Source organism: Rhinichthys klamathensis, unplaced genomic scaffold (genome assembly GCF_029890125.1).
Source record: "Rhinichthys klamathensis goyatoka isolate OS25496 unplaced genomic scaffold, OSU_Roscu_1.1 h1tg000008l_1, whole genome shotgun sequence".
Taxonomy (NCBI): Eukaryota; Metazoa; Chordata; class Actinopteri; order Cypriniformes; family Leuciscidae; genus Rhinichthys; species Rhinichthys klamathensis.
The window spans coordinates 761,025-784,084 of NW_026606561.1; the positions used below are offsets into that span (position 1 = coordinate 761,025).

Genomic DNA, 23,060 nt, shown 5'->3' on the forward strand with positions numbered 1-23,060 from the left:
TTTGTATCTTAATTACTTTTAAAGGGTGCATAATAATGCCTTAAAGGTACATATTAGTACCTTTTGAAAAGGTACCGCCCCAGTGACAGCTTTTGTACCAGTGTACAGCTCATACAAACTATGCCATTCCTTTGAGGTTAGACACATCCTCATTGTACCGCTGAATCATATATCGCCCTGCAGATGTTTGGGACAATCTAGTAAAGTCAATCCACAGAAAAGTCTATAGTCTAAAAGCCCATCAATGACAGTTAAGCTTTCACATATACAGTAGTCAACATTTGAAATGGTTCAAAAAAGTTCATCAAAGTTGTCCTAAGACAAGAACAGGTATTTTATGTATAACTTTGATGAAAGGTTTTGATCCTCTTCAAATGTTGACTACTGTGTGTGTGTGTGTGTGTGTGTGTGTGTGTATATATATATAAAGAAATTAATGTGAAAACAAAAACATTTCAAAGCTCTTATATAGCCTACCAATGCAGCACTTAAGGCTTTCATTTGCATTGTTTCTCCGATTTATTTACTTTTGACAAGTATTTAAATAATTAATAAATAGGCTAAATTTAAATAACATTTATAGAAAGTAGTTAAAATATAACACCTACTAAACAATTAGTATATCATTCTACAGCTTGAGAATCAATGAAATTTTCAGCAGTACTTACCCTGGAAATCTTCTTTTTGAGTTAATGCAAGACTAAGTGCTGCTTTGCAGGTTGTTGTTACTAAAATATGCATGCAAATACAGTCACAGTGAAGGTAGTGTTGAGGAACACTTCCGTATAAACATGCGCAGTGCCTATAAACTGCATTCAAAAGCCCAAAGACCAGTTTTATTGTTTACCTGCCTTTGTTACTTTTGTTACTTTGACCACACCTAAACCAGAGCAAACTCAAACACACCCAACACATCTTGCTGTCATGGCCATAGATATACATAATAAAGGCCTTTATTATGTACAACCCGAATTCCGGAAAAGTTGGGACGTTTTTTAAATTTGAATAAAATGAAAACTATAAGACTTTCAAATCACATGAGCCAATATTTTATTCACTATAGAACATAGATAACATAACAAATGTTTAAACTGAGAAATTTTACACTTTTATCCACTAAATGAGCTCATTTCAAATTTGATGCCTGCTACAGGTCTCAAAATAGTTGGGACGGGGGCAACAAATGGTTGAAAAAGCAAAAAAACTAGAAAGGATTCAGGTGGGAGAACATCTAGCAACTAATTAAGTTCATTTATATCAGGTCTGTAACATGATTAGCTATAAAAGGGATGTCTTAGAGAGGTAGAGTCTCTCAGAAGTAAAGATGGGCAGAGGCTCTCCAATCTGTGAAAGAGTGCGTAAAAAGATTGTGGAACACTTTAAAAACAATGTTCCTCAACGTCAAATTGCAAAGGCTTTGCAAATCTCATCATCTCATCAGCACAACATCATCAAAAGATTCAGAGAAACTGGAGAAATCTCTGTGCGTAAGGGACAAGGCCGAAGACCTTTATTGGATGCCCATGGTGGTCTTCGGGCCCTCAGACGACACTGCATCACTCATCGGCATGATTGTGTGAATGACATTACTAAATGGGCCCAGGAACACTTCCAGAAACCACTGTCGGTAAACACAATCCGCCGTGCCATCTGCAGATGCCAACTAAAGCTCTATCATGCAAAAAGGAAGCCATATGTGAACATGGTCCAGAAGCGCCGTCGTGTCCTGTGGGCCAAGGCTCATTTAAAATGGACTATTTCAAAGTGGAAAAGTATTCTATGGTCCGACGAGTCCAAATTTGACATTCTTGTTGGAAATCACGGACGCCGTGTCCTCCGGGCAAAAGAAGAGGGAGACCTTCCATCGTGTTATCAGCGTTCAGTTCAAAAGCCAGCATCTCTGATGGTATGGGGGTGCATAAGTGCATACGGTATGGGCAGCTTGCATGTTTTGGAAGGCACTATGAATGCTGAAAACTATATAAAGGTTTTAGAGCAACATATGCTCCCCTCCAGACGACGTCTATTTTAGGGAAGGCCTTGTGTATTTCAGCAGGACAATGCAAAACCACATACTGCAGCTACAACTGCATGGCTACATCGTAGAAGAGTCCGGGTGTTGGATTGGCCTGCCTGCAGTCCAGATCTTTCACCTATAGAGAACATTTGGCGCATCATTAAACGAAAAATGCATCAAAGACGACCACGAACACTTCAGCAGCTGGAAACCTATATAAGGCAAGAATGGGACCAAATTCCAACACCAAAACTCCAGACACTCATAAACTCGATGCCCAGACGTCTTCAAACTGTTTTGAAAAGAAGAGGAGATGTTACACCATGGTAAACGTGCCCCCGTCCCAACTATTTTGAGACCTGTAGCAGGCATCAAATTTGAAATGGGCTCATTTATTGGATAAAAGTGTAAAATTTCTCCGTTTAAACATTTGTTATGTTATCTATGTTCTATTGTGAATAAAATATTGGCTCATGTGATTTGAAAGTCGTATAGTTTTCATTTTATTCAAATTTAAAAAACGTCCCAACTTTTCCGGAATTCGGGTTGTATATCTATGGTCATGGCAACCATTCTGTGTGTGTAATCCACAGGGGCGGTGCAGGAAAGAAGACTCTAAAGCAGGTCTGGCTCTTTGTTTCCCTCTGGTGGACAATCTCCTAAAGGACAACACTGATGGCTGCGCTCTGGCTGCACTGCTGCACTTCTACTGTCCTGAGGCTGTGCCACTGGAAGGTACTGCTGCTGAAAATTCTTCTTTGTAGGGTGGCCATACGTCCGGATTTTGGCCGGACAGTCCGGATTTTAAGCCCCCTGTCCGGCGTCCGGCGCAGCCTCAAGCCGGACACTCATTTGTCCTCCTTTTTGGAGTTGCGCTGAATTGTTGAAAATAATTAACCTATAAAAAGCCCGCATAATGATAGCGGCTCTCTGATGCCCGTAAATTAGTTAAAATCTCTTGGAATCTAGAGCCGCGCATGCGAGACAGAACATACTGTATGTGCTCCAAGTCCAAACCGTGCAGCGGGCGGCAGAGAGCGAGAGACCTTGCGTGCCCTCAGCGCCCCAACCGCCCAACCGCCTAATTTTAGTGCTGTTTAACGCGTTAAAATTAATGCAATTTAAGTCATCCTTTGGCTAGCGTTAAATTAAAATGCTAAGATCACGCTCTTATTAATGCAAATGCTTTTAACCATTCAAGTGCGACAAGACAAAAGACAATGCGCTGCCTGTGAATGGTAATTTTTATCGAGACATCAGTATCTGTATTAGTATCAAAAGATGCCATTAAACAAGTATTTAAAATGTGCCGTCTTTATGTTGTTTCTAAATTAATCTGGAGATTAACTGTGAAATGTTTAAATTATAAAATATATTAAAAACACATAAAAACGTAAGTATTACGTGATCTATTTTAATTGCTAATAATCGCGATTAATCACAGAAAAAATGTGTGATTGATCGATTGACAGCACTAATATATATATATATATATATATATATATATATATATATCTATATACAAATAATATATACAAATAATATATATACAAATAATCTCTATATATATATATATATTAGTGCTGTCAAACGATTAAAATATTGAATCGCGATTAATCGCATTAATGTCATAGTTAACTTGCGATTAATCGCATTTAATCGCACATTTTTATCTATTCTAAATGTCTCTTGATTTATTTTTGTCCCATTATTTTTTTCTCATTTTAATGCTCTTATCAACATGGAAAAGTGGATCGGCTTGCTTTGTGCAAATGTTTTTTATTGAAAACAATATTGGCATATACTGTTAAATTTCACACTAAAACATTCTCACTTGGAGCAAATAATCTCTCACACAATGTAACACTGTCCATTAATAAAAGGGTGAAAGAAATACTGGTGAGGTCCTGATATTGACGAGGGGGTGGATAATTTGCATCAGGTGTGTGTGTGTGTGTGTGTGTGTGTGTCTAAACTTTCCATTCAGAATCTTATTGGCATCCATTTCGGCGTCTCGCCACGAGATTCGCGCTCGCGCATCCGGCTCGCAAGCCCAAACAAGTGTGTGTGGCGTGCCTGTTGTTTTGTTTCCGGTCTAGCTGGATCCGCTTGCGCTTTCAAAACGTCCTCGCGCGGCGCAAGCCATTGAAATGAATGGGTTTCATAGCGCAGCGTCGCGCATGCCACGTCCTGTTGCAAAAGCATGTGAAAAAAACTACAAAGTTTGCTAGGCCAAAAAGACCGTTAATCGCGCGATAAAAAAATTAACGCCGTTAAAATTGGTTTGCGTTAACGCCATTAATAACGCGTTTAACTGACAGCCCTAATATATATAGATTGATATGTAATGATGACATGCCAGGAAAGGGCCTTAGCTCATTGAGTGGTTCTGGGACCATGTGCGGTTGGTTTTATTGTAGACTTTCTCTCTGTCTTCCGCTTCGGAGCCGATCGGTGTCGATGTCTCTGAAGAGTGTTGAAGTTTTCAACGAGTATATATATATATATATTCAGCACGCTGAAGCAGCTTTTGAGCTCTCAACTGCTGTTTTAACAACATCATTTCTGTGTGTTTGTTGACGGTTGGTTAGAGGGCAAAGAAGTGAGTGCTTCACTGTTTCAGTTCACTGTTCAGTGTTGCCACGGTCATTCCCCTGTGTGCTCTGGCACTGGTGACGGGTCCCATTTCCTGAAAGAGCAACACGGGTGCGTTTGCGTCTTTTTCAAGACGTCATTCCATCCGTGAGTTTCTGGATGCAGTCTTTCCCTGTCCCCCTCTGAAGGTCACAATTGTTGTGACTAAAGTCACTAATTTTAGGAGCCATCTGGACCGATTGGGAAGCTTTTTTTGCAGTCTACTGGCGAAAGGACGCAATGCAGCTGCTCCCTCCAGCCAATTTGAAGGCCGGCTTCTATAAGCCTGTACTTCATTGTACCCTAGAGAGGTGGGTCACGGCCATCTTGGTCCTGTGTTTATTGAGACAGGCCCTTTTTCGAAAGCCTCCGTTCAATTTGTTACACATGGATGCATTTCCAAATTCTCCGTCCCCAAGATTGGTCTGCAACGTTCAACCTGAGAGACATGTACTTCAGGGGCCGTATTCACAAAGAATTTTAAGGCTAAAAGTAGCTCCTAACTAGGGTTGGGTACCGAAACTTGGTGCCAATAGGGAACCGGTTCCGACGTAAACGGTAGTAACCAGACCGAATAAGAACGACAATTTCGGTGCCTGATTTCGGTGCCTGACTTAATTAGGCACACACACACACGCACAGTCTCTTCAGTCTCGCATGCGCGCTCTTGCTCGCAAGGTTTGGCTGCATTTCACGTGTAAAATTACGCGTCAGAACTAGAGATGCACCGATTGATCGGCTGGTGACCGGAATCGGCCGATTTTCACGTGATCGGCCATGATCGGCGACCGGCCGGTCAGTCTGACATAATCCGATTTTATGCCGGTCAAATGCACTCGGGCGCCACATGATAAACATCGCGCAACATCAGCATTACACGTGCACACGGAACGCGCACATGTAGGAAACCTCATGAATTACGGCCGTTTCACAACGCAAGCGGGAGCAGCGCGTTTTTTGTTTTGTTCGGCGTGCATGTTAATCAATGAGTGCATTCACACCGGGAGCCGGAGCAGCGCGTGAGCGTTGAGCAGGAGCGTCGCGTGAGCAACAGTGAAGCGCGGGTTTCGGCGCCGAGTCTATTCTGCTCGCGCTCCATTTAAGTGAAAGCACACTTTTGATGGACAAAATAAATATGAATTCATCCAAAAAGTGCCCAAAATGCACAGAATTTGCATGTCTGGTGTGTTTTAACAAGAACTGAAGTAGGCTAGGCTATGTCAGAAAGAAAATGAAGACTCAAAAATATTTATAGAAAATTTACCCATTTAAACTTGTTTTTATTATTTCCCAATCATTTCCCTGCACATGCTCCACTTGTCCTGTTTAGCTTGGCTGGACATGTGTCAGATGAGAGAAGAACTGTTTGAGAAATATTTCCCATTGATGTACAAGTGATTGCAATAGGCCTGTGTGTGTGTGTTTGTGTGTGTGTGTGTGTGTGAGAGAGAGAGAGAGAGAGAGAGAGAGATATCTTTATACTGCAAGGCTATATTTATTTTATTTTTATTTGTTATTTATATATTATTTTATTGCCATTACCTGTTTTCATACAGAAGTTTAGTTTGCTAAATATAAATTTTGGTCCCACTTTATATTAAGTGGCCCTAATACCTGTGAACTTACATGGTTACTAGATATGTACTTAGTATGTAACTACAGTGTAAATACACATTGGTACATAGTATTTACAACTGTAATATTTGTGTAACTACACATATGTAACAACCCACGGAAAGGTATGTGTAAGTACAAATGTGTAACAGGACATTCGTAACAACACTTTTTCCACTACAGTAAGTACACATGTGTAACAGGCATTATGTAACTACATTTTGTAACAACAATATGTATTCACACAAGTTGTTCCACTTCCACACGCAGTCTTCCATACTGTAGTTACCAGTTAAGAACACACTGAAACCATGATGATTCCTATGTGTATACCATGTATTTACTATATGACCGGCAGGACTTATGTTGAATTACAGCTAAAGTTTTCCCTTGTGGTACCAGTGTTCTTACATGGTAATTCCTCAGGAACTCTGCACTTGATACAATGTGTTAAACTGTCATAACTTACATGTATTATGCAAAACCCAAACCTTTGTGCAACTGTACTAACAGTGTACTAACATGGTAAATCCTCAGGAACTGTCCACTTAATATAAAGTGTAAAACGGTCATAACTTACTGTGTATTATGCAAAACCCAAACCTTTGTGCAACTGTACTAACAGTGTACTAACATGGTAACTCCTCAGGAACTGTCCACTTAATATAAAGTGTAAAACGGTCATAACTTACTGTGTATTATGCAAAACCCAAACCTCTGTGCAACTGTCCTAACAACAGTGTACTAACATGGTAACTCCTCAGGAACTGTCCACTTAATATAAAGTGTAAAACGGTCATAACTTACTGTGTATTATGCAAAACCCAACCTCTGTGCAACACTGTATTAACAGTGTACTAACATGGTAACTCCTCAGGAACTGTCCACTTAATATAAAGTGTAAAATGGTCATAACTTACTGTGTATTATGCAAAACCCAAACCTGCGCAACTGTACTAACATGGTAACTCCTCAGGAACTGTCCACTTAATATAAAGTGTAATTGTTTGGGTCATTGTTGTGTACCACAGTAAATGCAAAACACAATGTTACGTAGTGGATAGTAAACTCTAAAATATAAATGTGATAGTTATGCTTTGATAGATTCTGGGATATTACGGCATAGCACTTTTAAAGATTTACTCTTTATTTTAGATTTTTTGATTTGACATTGTGGTGACCTATTTGCCTTTACAGTAAATTACAGTGTTCTGTAAACAATAAACAAGAATAGCCTACACTTTAAACCTTAAAAATACCTTGTTTAATCGTTTAACCAATTTGTAGTATTTAGTTTATTTACCGTGAGACACAAAAAGCGTTTTCTCCAATAAAACACAACATAAATTCACAAAAAAACATCAATTGTATTAGCCTGATGTAATCCAAATCTTTAGAATCCATACGTTGTTTGCAAGAAACATATCCAAATTCAGCCCTTTATGATCTTCATCTCCATTTCTCGGCAGCGACCGCAAACGTCAAATCCCGCGCTCAGGCGCGCTGGTGATGAATTCAAATTCAAAAAATGCGCCTTCAAGAAGCGTTACGACATGGTTTACGGCCGTGATATCAAACGCTCATTGGCTCTCGCCTGCTTCGTCACAGATTGCGACATGCCGTGTTTCAGTCGGTGTAGTACATTTGAAATGGAGAAGCGCGCGCGCCTTCACAGAGCGAACCGAAACCGGATTAACATTTTCATGGATTAATAATTTATATTCTGATCTGTACCTCATACACAACTATTATAATACTGCCAGAGAGGACTGCGGCTGCAACGCATCATCATGTGAACGACTTTTGGTACTGGTTTTGACATTTTCGCAATAAACAAATTATTGTGAAATTTATAACGTTAACGTTACTTGTCTGTCTGTTATGTTTTAATTTTCTTCATAAGTGTAGCCTACGTAGTTTTAAGGAATGGTTATGGGTAGGTTTAGGGGTATGAGTAGGATTAGTGGCTCAAAATATATTTTAATGCTATTGTTAATAAAACTATGAGAGGTTTGGGTTTGCTGAGATGGTCTCTGTTATGACCGTTTTACACTTTATATTAAGTGGACAGTTCCTGAGGAGTTACCATGTTAGTACACTGTTAATACAGTGTTGCACAGAGGTTGGGTTTTGCATAATACACAGTAAGTTATGACCATTTTACACTTTATATTAAGTGGACAGTTCCTGAGGAGTTACCATGTTAGTACAGTTGCGCAGGTTTGGGTTTTGCATAATACACAGTAAGTTATGACCATTTTACACTTTATATTAAGTGGACAGTTCCTGAGGAGTTACCATGTTAGTACACTGTTAATACAGTGTTGCACAGAGGTTGGGTTTTGCATAATACACAGTAAGTTATGACCATTTTACACTTTATATTAAGTGGACAGTTCCTGAGGAGTTACCATGTTAGTACACTGTTGTTAGTACAGTTGCACAGAGGTTTGGGTTTTGCATAATACACAGTAAGTTATGACCATTTTACACTTTATATTAAGTGGACAGTTCCTGAGGAGTTACCATGTTAGTACACTGTTAGTACAGTTGCACACGGTTAGGTTTTGCATAATACACAGTAAGTTATGACCGTTTTACACTTTATATTAAGTGGACAGTTCCCGAGGAGTTACCATGTTAGTACACTGTTAGTACAGTTGCACACAGGTTTGGGTTTTGCATAATACACAGTAAGTTATGACCGTTTTACACTTTATATTAAGTGGACAGTTCCTGAGGATTTACCATGTTAGTACACTGTTAGTACAGTTGCACAAAGGTTTGGGTTTTGCATAATACATGTAAGTTATGACAGTTTAACACATTGTATCAAGTGCAGAGTTCCTGAGGAATTACCATGTAAGAACACTGGTACCACAAGGGAAAACTTTAGCTGTAATTCAACATAAGTCCTGCCGGTCATATAGTAAATACATGGTATACACATAGGAATCATCATGGTTTCAGTGTGTTCTTAACTGGTAACTACAGTATGGAAGACTGCGTGTGGAAGTGGAACAACTTGTGTGAATACATATTGTTGTTACAAAATGTAGTTACATAATGCCTGTTACACATGTGTACTTACTGTAGTGGAAAAAGTGTTGTTACGAATGTCCTGTTACACATTTGTACTTACACATACCTTTCCGTGGGTTGTTACATATGTGTAGTTACACAAATATTACAGTTGTAAATACTATGTACCAATGTGTATTTACACTGTAGTTACATACTAAGTACATATCTAGTAACCATGTAAGTTCACAGGTATTAGGGCCACTTAATATAAAGTGGGACCTAAATTTTTTTTAGTTGGATATTGGATGTGAAAAGGAAATGGTTCTTCCATAACACTGCACTTTATATGTGTGTGAATTTCCCACACCAGGAGTAATTTATATAGTTCTATTTTATAGCGATTATCTTTTCAAAAAAAATTTCTATGCAAAATGTTCTATTAAAGAGAAGATAGAAAATAAATATTTGTGTGTGCTGTAAAGTGGTTTGAAAAAATGAAATCGGAATCGGCTAAAATCGGTATCGGCAGGTCAAACTCAAGGAAAAATCGGAATCGGGATCGGCCTAGAAAATTGTAATCGGTGCATCTCTAGTCAGAACGCCCTCTGGGTGTGCCGATAGTCTGAATCCATATAGAATCAAGCCAATTCATTGGCTGATGGCGCGGGCGCCGCCTCGACGCACTTACGTCGTCATATTATGTTGGCGCGCGCGCGCCATCTGCTCCTCAGATTTCTCTGCCGAAAAAGGAAGCTGGTCGGCAGCGCGAGGAGCTTGGCAGCGTCTCGTTCCCTATTGAGAGAACATAGATTACACCAGTAACCAGAGATGTTCTCTTTCATAGGTTCACTCAACGCTGCGTAGCTAAGAAGCAGTGGATTTGTATTTGTAGGCTGCTGTATCACGTGCCGTTTGAACTGACGCGCTACAGCGATCTGTCACATTTCAAAGAGCCAAAACTTTATTTATTGTGTGAATCTCGTAAAAATATTGACAGAATCTGACAGCTGTGGATTTGTTCCATATCAAAAGTAACCTTCTCTGTCTTGTCTGTCGGTGTCAGTGTCCTCTTTGTCCGCGATTTTTCTCTGCGTGAGAAAATGGATGTGTGGCGTGCGTGAGAGCGTGTGAAAAGGGTCAATTGCGTGAGTCTCACGGTCAATGCGTGAGAGTTGGCAGCTCTGCCTGCTAGTAATCTCTATTAATCTCCAATATTATTACATTGTTTGATACAATATTGTTTTATTTGATATTATGTAAATGTGAATTTTTATTTTATATTGGTTTTATTATTATTTGTATTTATATTGTTTAAAGATTTAAGTTAATATTGTGTCCAGTTTGGCCCTGTAAATAAAAGGGTATTATTTTTTGATAAAGTGTGTGCGGTTTCATTTTTCTTAAGTACCGTTTCAAGAACCGTTTAACCCTCTGGGGACCAAGGTGTTTTTGGGGTCCTTGAGATGTTTTGACATGCTCTGACATTTGTGCTTTTTTCAGTTGCTTATAAACATATTAATGGCACAGGTGAAATTACACTCTATTTAGCACAAACAGGGCTACCATAATGTGTGAGCAACATGTATGTACACGTTTGTATTTTTGAGAGAATATTGTTTATGCATGGTTATTGAAAAAACATAAGGACACAAAAAACATACTAAATATGTGTCCACAAGACTTTCGACTAATGTACGTTGTCGCCTAGAGTTTTTGCTTCAAAATGATCTGAAAATCATCCTTCCTAATCATTCACATAAAACAATAGATTGTTTTAAATTGTGAAAAACATTTTTTTGTTTGCCAAGGCAATATGCGGATGGGCCATTCTACAGAATTGGTTCAAAGTTACAGTTGGAAACATCTTGAAAAGAAAATAGTCTTTTCCCATAAATGTCTTATAAAGTATTATTTTTTAAAGTAGACCAATACAATAAAAATAAACCAGTCGCATTTCAAAGTCGCTCGCGAAATGACCGCCAGGTGGCGCAAAGGGACATTTATCAAAACGTAAGTGGGGTTAATGTCAATTAACAGTAAGGATGAAATTCTACAAGTTATGGTAATTTGCAAATAAGCCTACAACAAACATTTATTTTTAAACAAATATTTTTAAATATGCAACATGCACGTTTAAACAACAAACAATACAATCTGAACCAGCGCTTCTGCTCCTGTATTGAGACATGCAGCGCGTTTCAGTTACGATCCTGGTTCCAGTGGACTTAATACATTCACGGCTTTTTAAAATGTCACAAAGCGTTTTGAGATGGTTTTGAATGAAATATTGAAGTTTATAATTAGGGTAATTTGGCACACCACGCCGAGTGGCTATGCATTATTCTAAAATCTGGCTTTATTCTGGCATGTTGAATTAGAGTTTGACAAACGCGGCGGCGCGTTCATTTGAATTTATTTTTCTCATAACAGCTAAAAGAACTTACTGCGTAATTGTTGGTCATACAGATAAGATATCATCTTTTAAAACTGTAAAAGGTCTACTTTTATTCATGTAGGCTAAAGTAGGCCTACACTCACAGGCTAACGACAAAACGTTTTCTCACTCATGTGAGAAACAAACGTTTGGGCATTTCTCAGTGAGAAAATTCATAGCCGAGCGGTAGAACTTACGGTTCGATCATCAAGATGACACGGGTTCAAATCCCGATCAAACATGGTCTGCTGTAAATTTTATATTTATTAATGCAGAGAGATTTGTCTAGCTCTAAAACTCTGTTACACCATACAGTTTTTTGCTTATATTTATAAAATAAAATTACCATGCATTTCCATTTTACACTAAGGAACAATAGTATCCAACAGAACGACTTTGCATCTGTACCAATTAGAGCCCGACCGATATATCGGCGAGCCGATATTATCGGCCGATATTAGGCATTTTCCAAACTATCGGTATCGGCATTTATAATGGCCGATAAATGAATATTTTAAAAAATGCGGTGCGGTGATTCATGTAAGGGTGGCGCTGCCAATAAAGCACCTAAAAGGTGTCACAAAGAACTGGCAAAAGTAATGATTATGAATACAACAAATATAGCAAGGAGACATTTTAATTGTTTATTAATAAACAAGTGTTTTCAGTCAGTGTCAGCCAAAGATGAAGTTGACGATGCTGACTCGCGATCTTCAGTGAACGCGCGCCAGAGAGAAATGCACATTTCATTCGATTACATAAGTCTGTCTGTCTTTCGTTTTGAATTGTTCTGTTTAAAAGTAGACATTTCAATATAGATATATTTCAATTCTCAGGTCTATACGCTGAGTTTCGGTTCATGAGACGAGCTCCAGTTCACCCGCAGGCGCCTCCGTGTCGAGATTATCTATCGTCTGCTATATTTACTTCTTTAATCCAGGCAATTGGTTGCTGAAACATTGATTAAAATTAAGATACAATTAATACAAAACGAAATTCACTTTGAAACGAAAGGTTTTGTGCTTTCTGTTTGATGTCTATGTGAAAGTTTCAAAGCATATTTTAGTGCCGCTTTCAGAGCGCTCACGTCCGTATAGTGCTGAACTGTCGCGTCTGTAACATTGTTTTTTCCTCATAAATGCGAACACGAAAAATAAAATAAAATTAAATGAATATTTTATGTAGCCTGTGGAGACTGAGAGCCAACCCTTCTTCATCCGGTGGGTAGTAGCCTACTTGTGATTTGCGCAGTGGAATTCACAGAATTGATTTCTCTGCTACCAGCCTCTGTCACGTATTGTGTGAGCTTGTGAGTTGTGACTATTGCAAGCGCGCAGCTGAGAAGTCCTGATTATATTGTCTGCTATATTTACTTCTAATTTATTAAAATCCAGGCAATTGGTTGATGAAACATTGATTAAAATGCGTGGCGCGAGCGTCATATCTCCGACAGTAAACTGATTCTGCTTTGTCTCGGGCGCTTTCTCGCATCTATGGTAAACAGCTGTTGCGACGAGCAATAACGGCCGCGTCCGGTGTAGACACAGTGTTAAAGCTCATTCTGCCTATAACGCTACGTTACAACATCAAGCAATATTCCAATAATTTATATAATTATAACCCTTTATATAGGGCTATTTTGCATTAAGAGTAGCCTAGTTTCACGTTTAGTACATTTTGCTTACTAATTATTTAAAATAGTATAAAAGTACTGTACATATGTAATTAAAAACATTTTCATTATGATATTATTAATTTTACTTCAGTAAAAAGATCTGAGTTCTTCCTCCACTGGTAGAGATTAGAGGAATTAAGACTAAAAATAGAAGATAATAAGGTTTTGTCAGTGACACTTTTTATATATTTATTGATAGGCTACAAGTTATGACTAAATTAAAAGACAAAGTCGTTAGTGAAGATTATGCAACAGTATTTAGAATATAATATAATATAACATGCAATGCAAACTAGTTTGGTTACAGCTCAACTGTATAATTCTCATTCTATCATTCCCCCTGCCTCCATTACATATCTGTGTCACACAAGAGTTTGATCACCACATTTGAGTGATCATTGCAAAACGTGTTTATAAAATATATTTATTCTGTTTATACTGTGTAAAGTACCCATCAAAAGTTTGTACACACCAATAGGAAAGTGTCCAAACTTTTGACTGGTACTGTACTATAATACACATAAATAATATTGCTACTGTATTATAATATACACATAAATAATATCGGCCGATATATCGGTATCGGACTTTTTTTACTCCCTAATATCGGCATCGGCCCCCAAAAATCCATATCGGTCGGGCTCTAGTACCAATCGTACGAGGCTACCAATCGTAATTTCAAAAGCAGTTCTGTAAAAAAAGTAATTTTATATATATAGCCTATATATATATATATATATATTTTTTTTTTATTAGGCCTATTATTATTATTTTTTTGATTCCCTACAACCTAGAGTTTTTAAAAACATGGTTTTAAGTAAAGTGTGATTTGCCAGGGGGGACGGGGATTTCCTTCTGGTCTAAATATCCCTGCTTCTGCTGAATTATTTGAATCCCCACACCTCTCCCTCCACAGTAATCAATGCTATAGGCTACTTCACCAATAGACCATATCAAATATAAAATAGAGATATGCAACAAGCACGTTTAAACGACAAACAATAAAATCAAAACCAGCGTTTCAGTTGTTCATTAGTTCAAGTGGCCTTAATGCATGCACGGCTTTTCAAAATTTCACAAAGCGTTTTGAGATTATTTTGAATGAAATATTGAAGTTTATAATTAAGTGTTTTGGCAGACCACGCCGAGTGGCCCTATGCATTTTTCTAAAGTCGGGTTTTATTCGAACTTTTGCTAACGACAAAAGTTTATCTGTCTTCTCTGTCTCTGGGAACTGCGCGTCACAAAAATGAACCGAAAGCCACTTCAGCTCAGTCACTATAAGAAATCGGCTATGTCTAAAGCCTTTAAATGTCTAAATATTCAGGCTAATAAATGTTATCTGATTATGTAATCCATATGAAAACGAGAGGTACAGAGGATCTACTCAAACATGTAGCCTATGTAAGCGCTTCCCAATGAGAAAATGACAAGACAAGGGTGAAAATCTCGCTCTAATTAAATGTAGGCTAAATCGTCCTGAATTAAAATGTAAAAACAGATCAAATAATGTATTTGTCGAAATGTTGCGATATTGTTTCATTTAAGTTCATAATTATTCTATACATGTTATTTAATTTAGCAGCATTACCACGAAGCACCGTGGTTCGATATTTATTTGAATAAAAAAAAAAAAAAAAAAAATTAATTCACAAATTGCATGCCTGGTTGTAAGGATCCAAAGATCCCTGTAGAATTTAATATTGAGTTGAACATTTTGTTCATGACAACAAATTAACATGCGTTTTTTCAGATTATATTTAGTTTTGCTTGGAAAAAGCTGGCCCAAACCAGTTTTATTTCATCAATTATTGAAATAATGAAATATTTAGTAATAAACTTTTATGACAGAAATATCACTAGGCTACATGTAACTTAAATCATTTAATTCCTTCATTATCAACACTGTCTAGAATAGCGATTTAAGTGTGAATTACGACTTCTCTTTGTGTTAAATCAGCCTCAGACTCCGATAGCCTGTGGGGGGTTGGAGGGACAGTTCAGTGCTGTATCGTGCGCGCAGGACAATAGGCCTAGGTGTTAATGTTCCTCTTTCATATGGAGAGCGAGGGAGACTAAATAAACTTGTTAAAAAGAGATTCAGCGCGAGAGAGGCAAAGAAAAACGCATGTTTTAATTTAATTATGTTGCTTTGGACAATTTTCGTTTTGTAGGCCTACTGTTTTAATTGTTTAATATAGCTGTCATTTCTTTGGCAATACAAATTTAAAATGTCGCAAGAATAAGATTAGCCTAGTGTTTCTTATTTTGCATCGCAAAAGAAATAAACTCTAAACCCGATGCAACCCTGTTTTAAATTTTAAAAAAACTGTCCCGACACTTTATTTAAACCTTGAAATGTTCGAACTTGGTTTCAAACTTAAGTAATTTTAGTGTTCTTTTACATTACACAATAATTTAGCAGACTAAAGACGAGCTTCTTCATTTTCATTTTCTGATGCAATCGGCTGACAATCTTCCTTCATCAGTTTATGTCCTTTGTGCAGCGGCTGCGGTTCTACAGGAATGTAGCAAATTTATGTTGTAATGATAATTAAACAAAACTCTTGCCTTTAAATAAGTAAACAGTTATAAACAGTTAGCTATTTAAGCATCAAGAAGGTAAAATATAAACGCTGTTGGCCAACATCGGTTAACAACATGTATGCTACATTGAGATTCGATCTCGGGTCGAGCTACCGTCTGTACGTCTGTAAATGTTTTTATCGCAATGTTTTATGTTTTCATTATTTATTCAATTTCATTTCAGTAGCCTAATTTCAGTATTGTGATTATGAATTATTTTAACTACGTTTCACTTGTTGAATTCATCTGCTATCAGCTTTCAATCGCTCTGAATGAGCCGCGGTAGATTACGCATTAGAAAGAATAAACGAACACTTTTCAGAGTCTATGATTGTAGCGCCTCTTAGCGGTAAAAGGCAGAAAATACACCCCACATTTTACCGCCACGGTGGAACGGCTGATGTGGGCATTGTCATGGCTTGCCTCAACATTTGTGTTTGAATAGCGCGCGTCCTCCGTGGCCGTGTCAGATTAACGCGTAATGAAGTGTAATGAGCTGGGGAAAAAAATTCTGACAGCACTCTCTTTTCATACAGATTACATAAACTGAGAATATTTGTTTTTTATATAAATTACTTCATTGAAAAGAAGAGAATTCAAGCTTCATAAAGAAAAATCTCTCGTGCCTGTATGACAAGTATTTGCAGAGTTAGAGTTAATTTTTCGGACGTGTTTCAGAATGGACTGCACTGACAGAGAGAAGGCAAAACTCGCATCATGTTTATTTTTCTTTATTTGACAAAAAGCACAAAACTTTGTTTTTATTGTGAGTATACAGAAAAATAATAGACAATTAACAGGATCGATTGATGTATAACACTTATATGTACGATCAAAATCAACAGAGTATTTTAAGTCTATTTTTCTGCTATGTGAAAAAAAACGGCAAAACGCGCCGGCGCGTTTCTGGTCCCCAGAGGGTTAAGCACCGGAACCGTTTAAAAAATACCGAGTAGGTACTGGTATCGGATAAAACCCAACCGATACCCAACCCTACTCCTAACTGACGAATTTAGGAGCAACTCCTAAAAATAATGGGCGTGTCACTCCTAACTTTAGGACTCCTAATTCTTTTCACTAAGAGTAATTCACGAAGCATTTTAGCCCTAAAAGTAGCACCTAAGTCTGGGACAGCTTAAAAGAAGTCGAGAGGACTCCTAACTCACTAAGACCTATTCACAAAGGATTGTAGCGCATACCACCGCCTCTCGCAGTCGTCCGGGGTCCGCGACACAAGCGGGAATGCTGCATTGATCTGCAAACAAATCCTCTCCCATGTCTCGACTCTCACGCTTAGTTTTGCTTGATATCCCAGTGCCGAATTTCCCTTTTATTATGTTTTTTTTTTTTTCAGCACCAACTGGGCCAGCAGCAGTAACTGATCCTGCGTCCAGTTGGGCTTTCTTTTCCGTTTTGGCGACTTCATAATCGACCGTCATTCAACTATTACATTATTTCAATAGGAGCAACATTGCCTTGCTTTAAGTAGTCTATTTAGGCTAATAGGATGTCAATTAACCAAGCAAGTGTTAATGCAAGCGTCGTTTTTCATTATTAGGCAAGTGGCGGTTTTCATTGGGGTATTAGGCTACCTTGATTTAATTTAATTGAATTCACGAGATTTCTCTCTCTCTCTCTCTCTGCCTTTTTAGAATTACACTTCACTGGGGCCTGCACAAACATGTCATTATATATGCATTTCGATAACATTACTATTATTATTTAGTGTAGGACACAGACATATTTAGATGTCGTAATTCCATGATTTGTTGCGTCTGTGTTATGTTCCGCATGATGGCCCTGTCATCTAACAACCAATCACCGTGATCATTGCGAGGAAGCTCGTGCATTAGAATTGACGTCATCCATAGCAACGAAGACTCACTCTTAGTTTAGGAGTTGTCATTTTTCCTTACTAAGAGTAGGTCTGAAAGGCGTTGTGAATAACTTTTAAGAGAAAACTCCTAGCTAAAATATTTTAGTGCGATTTAGGAGTACTCCTAGTGGTAAGATAAAATTCTTTGTGAATACGGCCCCTGATCTCTATCCTTCCGCACCACAGGCCATCCTGTGTTCATGCGTTCGAAAGGTGTGAAGTATCAGTACTAAGTCCTAACCTTCAAGTGCTCATAGCCAGTTGGGTCCTCAGGTCAACTGGGATTCAAGAGTAAGCTCGTCCACGGGCTGAGGATCTCTTTTCTAGTTTGGAGATGGATTCGGTCCACCACATCTCTGAAAAAGAGCGTGTGGGTGGTTAGTGCTGTATAGAAGTGAGAAAGGGTCCCACTGAAACTCTCCAGAGGCTCCTGGGGCATATGGTAGACGCAGCCGCTAGGCTTCCACCATATGAAGACCGCTTCAGCACTGACTTCACGGCCTGAGGTGGGATGCATGTGAAAGCACCTTGGCCTGCCGCCAAACCCTCAGTCCATAACAGACTTTTTGTTTCTCTGGGCCAACGGTCCTTAGAATGATTGTCCATCAATACCGCCTGAGGGGCCACGTACAAAGGGCATGCCGTAACGGAAGTCTGGGCGGCCCTCCGACTGCATTGGCATCCATTGCCTCGAGTTGCTCGCAGTTTATCTCGCTTTGAGAACGCTACTCAGCGAATTTGTACTGGTCTGAAAAGAAAACATTGCGACCATTGCGCTAACTCGCATGTCACAACTCGCCAGCCACTTCCTCCTCGGAGACAGAAGCTTCTGAGGTCGCTTCATTCCACTTATTACTTCTGGCTTACTCAATCGTGCTGCTGACGAGCCTCACGACAGCCTATGGACCAGGGAGAGTAGAGTCTCTGTCCCCAGGAGATTCAGCTGTTTGGGACCACTTCAGGGCCGCACAGTTACATCTGTTGTCCCTCCGGACTCATCCCTCCACCAGTTGTTTTTTTCTTCTGTCTGAGTGGATATCGACACAGAAAAAACTCTGGCCACAGCTGGCCCCGGGCCCCCCGCGTTCCCCAGTGAGCCTTCTTGCACGCAACTGTGCTAAAGTCGGGGAGGAGATGGAGCAGGTCAGACCAGCTCTTGTCTGTTACGGAGACCAGCAGAAGGAAAGGCTGTTCCCAAGCAGAGGTTGGCCCACTACATGTGGTTGCCTTTATCTTGGTGATTCCCAAGATGCACGTGCCCACCTGAGAGAGAACTAGCCTATGTGTCAAACCACTGCTTCCCGTGGGCTCTCTACACATGAAGCCAGTTTCACTGTAAGCCCGGTTCGAAGTGTCGGCTTGCTGCGCCATTCCCCTCCTATGGACTGGATACGTGCGCAATTCTTGCTCCAGTGACTTCCCCTTTTTAGCCGAACCCTGTCGAGTTCGTCCATACCCTTCGGCAACGGACGTGGCGGAATGTCCGAAGCCAGGCCTATCAGTCGTATGCACTGGTGGAACCTGTGTTAGGCTGGGTCCATATGTTGGCGATCCCATATGTGTATTCTTCCACGGTACTGCTACCTGCGGCAAGCCCGTGTCTTGTCACTGTCCGGTTGAGTCTGCCCCCTGTCATAGGCTGGAGCCACCCCAGTGACATTCCATATATTGTACTGCCCGGTCATCCGCCCAGTCCATATGTGTATTCTCCACAAGGGATACTCCAGGATTTAGCATTAAGCTTTGTATCAGTAGAAAACCAGTAGTATTTTCGAATTACCGTGCTTCCCCCCCTCATATCCCCCTGATATGAGAGAAAAATTAATTTTTAGTCTGGAAAAAATCCTCCGATGACGCAAAAATCGTCATTTTGCGTCATCGGAGGATTTTTGTGCCAGAGGCTGAAGACTACAGCCAGTGTTCCGCATGTTTTCACCACGCCCATATGGGGCGGGATCTCACTCACAGAATGTAAAGAGAGTGTCAGCCATCTTTCTGTAGAAGCTAAGCTAACAGGCTATTGCTCTGTGTAAAAAGTTTGTATAGTAGGCTAATCACGATGGCGGAAGATAGTTTTGAAGTTGAAATGGCAGAAGGGGATTTCGAAGATCTGTTGCGAGAATCTGATGTTCGCGGCTACCTGTACGAGCCGCAATACAGCGATAAACAGTTGTGGGAGATGAAGGAACAAGAGGCGGCCGGAGCGAGAGCTGTACGAGCCGCAATACAGCGATAAACAGTTGCGGAAGATGGAGGAACAAGAGGCAGCCGGAGCGAGAGCTGTACGAGCCGCAATACAGTGATAAACAGTTGCGGAAGATGGAGGAACAAGAGGCGGCCGGAGCGAGAGCTGTACGAGCCGCAATACAGCGATAAACAGTTGCGGAAGATGGAGGAACAAGAGGCGGCCGGAGCGAGACCTGAGCCCGGCCAGACTCAAGCTGGGGCGGACTGGCGGTGTCAGTGCTCTCGCTGTGCGCCGATGGAAACAGATATAGAGTCCTATTGCTGTCGCGAATCTCAGCGATGCCATTTTCTTCTGGACGAGATCGCTGAATCTGCAGAGCTTTGAGTGTAAAAGTGTTAATATTAATTATTTTTTTAATTAAAAGTTATAACTCACATTGGCTGTGGTTCTTTTTATAAACCTTTAGTGTTACTAGAGTATGGATTAGCCTAGAGAATGTAGGCTATTAGCTTAGAGAAATAGTGATTTCATGATAGTTCATATGCAGAGCTACTAATGGCGCTTTTCCACTACACAGTACCAGCTCACCTCGGCTCGACTCGACTCGCCTTTGTTTGGTTTTCCACTGTGTAAAAGTTGTACCTGTACCTGCTTTCGGGTACTTTTTTTCGTACCACCTCCGGCGAGGTTCTGAGCGAGCTGAGGCGAGCTAAGGCGATACTAAAATGTGACGTGAAAACAATGCCGACTGCTGATCAGAGAGAATCGTCACTATTCACTGCGTCATCGTCATCATTGCACGCGCCAGATGGAGTATCCAGAATAACCACGCCATTTTTAAATAGTTTGGCCAGAGATAGTTACTAAACTTACTACTATTATTATGGCAACTCGGAAGAATACGCCGTGGTCAAACGAGGAGGTGCAGACATTCCTTTGTTTGGTTGCCAAAGAGAGGATCCAGCGAGAGCTTCATGGGGCAACGAGGAACGAAAGACGTCGCTATGACGACCGGGTACTATTTGTGGCGGTACTTTCTGCAATGGAAAACGGAGCGAAAAGTGAGCCGAGTCGAGGCGAGCCAAGGCGAGTCGAGTCGAGTCGAGCTGGTACTGGTAATGGAAAAGCGCCATAAGCTACTCTGTTGACATGGTCCTGCCTTGCATCATATTTTTAATGTAAAAGTCTAAGTTGTGTTAAATACATTAGGCTAGTACATCCTGGTACAACGCAATTTAGCACCATTTCGATGGAAATGTATCAAATAACTCACGATGTATCAAAGCAAGCCTAGTTGTATCCATTTTTCGGATTCTGCCGCCTGTAACCGGTAGGCGTGGTTTGGGAGTGGCCTCGTAAGGGCAGCAAAGCTAGTGCATTCTGGGAGTTGTTGTCTTTCAGCCACATGAGTAAAAAATACATTTTCTGCCTTTTCTCAGTCTAGAATGCTTCAATTTCAAAAATAATTTCACATTTCTACTATATAAATGACCAATATTAAATACACATTCATCTTCCCAGAGGTGGAGTATCCCTTTAACTCCCTTCGGGCATGATGTGGCTTCCGCATCGTATTCCTTTCCAACGAAAAAGAACGCTTTCCCAGTGGTCTTGTGGAACAGCAGTGACTTCCCTGGCCTAAACCTTGTCCCATCTCCGCCTCAAATAATGCGGGGGGATCAGAAGGTTTTTGTCTAGGAACTGGAAGGTGGCAGCACTAGTGGCGTTTTAATTGGGATCCCAATCAGTCGACACGTCGACTACATCGAACGTGAGCGACTGAAAGGGAACGTCTCGGTTAGTAACCTGCGTTCCCTGAAGGAGGGAATGGACCGTAGTCCCATCGCCACTATTTCTGGACCACCACTGACTCCGGGCTCCACTCGTCTCCTCAGCGAAAAACAACTGGTGCGTGCATCCACTTCCGTATTTATACTCGCGCCGCGGGGCGGAGTGTGAGATGCAGATCTCGCACACCAATGTGCATTGGCTCATTTTAACAGTACTCAAAGATGACAGGCTCCCTAAGCGTGATCCCAATCAGTCGACACGTCGACTACGTCTCAGTTCCCTCCTTCAGGGAACGAGGGTTACATACGTTACCGAGACGTTATTATGAGTTGGTTTTTCCATGTCATCTGTCTATTTTGTATTTTGTATTTTGGTATCTTTGCCTCAACCATACATGACACTGCTAGACCACATCTCTGACATTAAACTGCACAATTAGGAGTGATTTTCTAATCTTGTACTAAGACTGCTAAAGTTTATTGTGTAGTGTGTAGACTAGACTTTTCCTGGAAATTGGCCTATAAGACTACAATATTTTAGTCAGAAAGAAGTGTGTGTGTCTTCATTTTGTTTCATTGAGAGGTGTTGTTGAGTACAAACCCTCTAACAGAGGCCAGTACAGATAAACCCTCAACAAAATACTCTGCCCATACTCTGGCCCTGTAGATAACAGACATACACACACAAACAGCATCAGGAAAACTACGTTATCCACTAAACTCTCTTTGAAGTCCCTCATGACAGGAGCATTACAACGTTCAAATATTCAGGGTCAGCTGAAGGACACTGTCTCTGTCTTTTTTTTTTAAGTGACTTATTAATATAATGGCAGGGTTTTTTATTTTAAACTCTGCTTAAAAGAAAATAAGTTGTACTACAAAATCCTCTCGATTACACTGTTTGGTGTAAGATTTTAAAGCGTTTTAAAAAAAAGTTTCTTATGCTCACCAAGGTTGCATTTATTTGATCAGAAATATAGTAAAATGATGTTTTATTAACAAAGTTCGGGAGGAGCACGTTCAGATAATTAAACCTAATTAAACACACGTGGAGCACATTCAGATAATCAAACCTAATTAGACACGAGTGGTGCTTAATCAACGAGTTAAGCGCTGTGTATATATACAGCAAACTTACCTCCGTTCATTGACAGTTTAACAGCATCCCTCCACCACCCCATCTCCTCACTTATAGTCCTAATACTCTTACAACAACGGGGGG

The 23,060-nt window shown here is 40.0% G+C and overlaps 1 protein-coding gene across 1 annotated transcript in view; it reads left to right on the forward strand.

Annotated features, from left to right (window-relative positions):
- Positions 1 to 23,060, forward strand: part of camsap2b (calmodulin regulated spectrin-associated protein family, member 2b) — a 95,601-nt gene that overhangs the window by 51,166 nt on the left and 21,375 nt on the right. The window contains exon 6 of the mRNA XM_056260313.1: positions 2,611 to 2,752. Coding sequence (XP_056116288.1) covers positions 2,611 to 2,752 — 142 coding nt within the window. The remainder of the gene's footprint in view (positions 1 to 2,610; positions 2,753 to 23,060) is intronic.